We start from the raw sequence: 3,578 nt of genomic DNA on the forward strand, positions 1-3,578 counted from the left end.
AAAATACTTGGATGAGCAGATGTGCTAGCTTGCAATTAGAGCGTGGGCTCTAGTAATTAAACAAAGTCACCGATTTCGGACACTACCGCGATGTGTACCAAGGAATGAAAACTCTGTCGAGGATCATACTGCTACGGCTGACCCTGTAAAACACATTTCACTGCATCGATCATACTGCTACGGCTGACCCTGTAAAACACATTTCACTGCATCTATCCGGTGTATGTGACGATATAACATCTTATTATTATTGTAACTGAGATGTAGTTTTAAAATGTGAGCCCGGCCCCTTAACCATCCTCGGTGTGCTGTCTAACACCATCGTATTCACTAGAAACCAAACGGAAGCGACCAGCTGAAACAGAGAGGGACTAAGCTACATTTGCCCCATAAGAAACACTACTATTCATTGTAAACCGTTTCCCTACAGTGTGAAATAATGAATACAGCCCCCAATGCTCATGGTCTATTCCAGCGGGAGAATGACAACCCCGAACCTCATGGTTTATCACAATATGTTACCAGTAAATTAATTTGTGGAGCCTGTACATGGTTGTGAGAAGATGCATCTCCTCCTTGAAAACAAAACAAAATCACCTGTTTATCTGTATTAAACACAAAAGGCCAAATTTCTTAACTCATCAACTTGTATGAATTTTTTTTGTGATGCGTGTGTGTGTGTGTGTGTGTGTGGAATCGACATGAGGCCAAACAATGTTCCGACCTGCCAGGTGAGAGTCTCAGTCGGTCCACCTCTCTCCTTTGACTCTCCGGGGAGCTCGGGTGGCCCCCTCTGGGTGGTGGCGGTGACATGGCCCGTCGTTCTGCTCCGGAGGAGGCCCGGGGGTCCCGGGACTGTGATGGGGACTTGCTGCGCTGCAGCTGGGAGGCGGGGCATGGCAGCCTCCCTCGTAGGCCAGGAGAGCAGTTCTCATTCCCAGGGGAAGCGTCCTTGGCGGGGGACTTGATCGCCTTCTTGTGTTTGTCCTGGTTTTGGGCCTCTCTGCTTTGAGCCGGCAGGGAAGGCTGGTTGCTAGTGCCAGGAGGAGACTTGGACGACCGTGCCCTTTCCTTGAAGCAATCTGCACTCCTGGAATGTCTCCTGTTGTCTCTATCCCTGGACGTGCTCAGACCGCTCATCTGATCCTTGGTTTTGCCGTCCATCTTTCTGTTCCTGACGTTTTTATTTGGATTGTTCTGTTTAGCTTTGCCGGCGTCTGTCGACTCTCGCTGGACTCTACCGGTGTCTTTAGCAGTCTGCGAGCCTGAGCCAGCTACGGGCCCCGTTGCCCCTCTCCGCAAGTGCTGCCCGTTGCACATCCTCTCCCCCTGAATCTCCCCATCCTCCTCCTCCTCCCCAGAGTGGTATCCCTGGAGTATGAGCCCCATGCCCGACTGTACCCCCTTGCCACCCTCAGTCATTTCCCTGTCTAGCTCAGCTTGGATCAGGGCCCTCTGTTTCTCCAGCTCCTCCAGAAGCGCCATCTCATCGTCTTCCAGTCTCGGCGGCTTGTCGGAGGAAGAGTATGGGAAAGCGTTGTCGTCGCCCCCGGTGGGGAAGCTGTCAGTCAAGGGGRTGTCTTTACGCTTGTGCTTTTTGCGCTTGTGCCGGTGCTTGTGGCGTCGCTCCTTGTCCTCAGGTGAAGACTGCTTGTGTCTCTTGTGTTTGCTGCGGTGCCTGTGTTTCTTTTTCTTGGTCTTAGCTGAGGTCACGGTGACCATGAGCTTCGACAAACTGGCCTCTGCCTTCCCGGCGCCTCCTTCCTCCTCTGACAGGTCCTGGTTTTCCACTTCATTGCCACTCTCTGCTTTCTCTCCCCTGCACACGACAGGATATGGGAAGAAGTAATGTAATGATTAATCAACTGGAATGCTCCATGGTAATCGGTTAATTTGACAACTATTGCTGGTTTATTCTACAACAACTAGTTGTGCAACTTGAGTGTTTCTCAGACCTTTCCTTGGGGACCCCCAGTCGTTACACAATTTTGTTGCAGCTTGAACAAGCCCACCTGATTCAATTAGCTAGTCAGGGGCTTGARGATTGGCAAGTTGAATCAGATGGTCTAGCTATTGATTATAGTAAACGGCTGGGGGTCTCGGCTAACCTTGTCCAGTATTTATCCGAGTTTCATTACTATGCCATAAGCTTGTAAGCTAGCTAGCGAGAAGCGAAACAGGATCTGGCTAGCGCTAACGACGCGTATATAAGACGATTTTTTTTAAACAATAACTGGTTATGACCACACGCAGAATAACCCATATGGAAAACTATACATTTTAGCTACCTAAAACACAATTYAAAAAATTCTTACGCTTGTTTTTTCTCGCTGTCACCAGTTAACGTTATAAAGTCAATGGAAGCCATTTTCAGTGAGGGGATTCGATTAATCTCGTCCAGGCGCCCGTCTAAGCCTGTTTCGCATTAGCTAAAAGTTGGTTGCATTCGATGTGGAACTGGCTGCCTCCCGGGCGTGAGCCAGGTGRCCCGTTCAAAGCCCATGAKGAAGTTGGCTAAAAACAAATATGTTGTAATTTAGCACGTGTTGTAATTAGTAGGACTCTGTGTTATCCCATGCAAAGGTGATTGTATGGGAAATTCCCCCCAAAATGTATGGAAAWTAGATGTTTTATGTTTCTGGACGATGCACCATGTTACCTTGTTGACAAAATGACCGAGCGGCATAGATTACTGTTCGTTTTGAAAGGGAGCTCCRACCCGGTGCCCCGGAGTTCAGCGTAATCGAATAGGCCCATCGTTTACTTTGGACATGCGCAATGGATAGGAAAGCGAGACAAACCAAAGCATTGTCTTTAAAGTTTTTTTGTCTGTATCCCCTATATGAGCGATTTCGAAATAATGTATCTTTTTTTTGCCTATACTTTGATTTTACAAACTATTATACAATGACTTATTACATAAAATGTTTCAACAAGACAATAAGTAATTTAGTGCACAGAACTAAGCAAACCATTGACAGTGGTCCCTAAAAGAGCAGCATGGGTTGGCTCATTTACATGCTTGGATCCAGTTTGTTTTTGGATTCGAAATGTTTACATTTCATACTGTAAGCATATACTCATGGCTGACATAACAGGGCCATCATTGTCGGATAGTCTAACTAGCTATGGACTGTAGGTCTATGTTAACATTTGCTGGCTAGCTAGCTACCTGAAACTTCTGATGATGACTGACAAGATGTTTTAACAAATGTAATGTTAGTGGTGAGTAGATAAATCATTAGGAAAAAATGCATATTCCAGCACATTCAGTGTTTACAGCCCTTTAGCCATGGTATATTGYCCATACAGTATATCACAAACCCCGAAGGTGCATTATTGCTATTATAACCTGCGTTAGAACATAATTAGAGGTATACCCTCGTATATGGTCTGTTATAAACCTGGGTGGTTCGAGCCCTGAAGCGCTGAATTGGCTGAAAATCCGTGTATATCAGACCGTATACCACGGGTATGACAACAATTATTTTACAGCTCTAATTACGTTGGTAACCAGTTTATAATAGCAATAAGGCACCTCGGGGTTTGTGGTATATGGCAAATATACCACGGGTAAG

General features: G+C 46.4%; 1 protein-coding gene across 2 annotated transcripts in view; it reads right to left on the minus strand.

Annotated features, from left to right (window-relative positions):
• Positions 1 to 2,402, minus strand: part of prpf4ba (pre-mRNA processing factor 4Ba) — a 35,005-nt gene extending 32,603 nt beyond the window's left edge. For both annotated transcript variants that reach the window (XM_024139111.1, XM_024139108.2), the window contains exons 1-2: positions 2,316 to 2,402; positions 725 to 1,819 (exon numbers count right to left, since the gene is read on the minus strand). In XM_024139111.1, coding sequence (XP_023994879.1) covers positions 725 to 1,819; positions 2,316 to 2,368 — 1,148 coding nt within the window. In that variant the 5' untranslated portion in view covers positions 2,369 to 2,402. The remainder of the gene's footprint in view (positions 1 to 724; positions 1,820 to 2,315) is intronic.
• Between the last annotated feature and the right edge of the window lie 1,176 nt (positions 2,403 to 3,578).

Source organism: Salvelinus sp. IW2-2015, unplaced genomic scaffold (assembly GCF_002910315.2).
Source record: "Salvelinus sp. IW2-2015 unplaced genomic scaffold, ASM291031v2 Un_scaffold1681, whole genome shotgun sequence".
Taxonomy (NCBI): Eukaryota; Metazoa; Chordata; class Actinopteri; order Salmoniformes; family Salmonidae; genus Salvelinus; species Salvelinus sp. IW2-2015.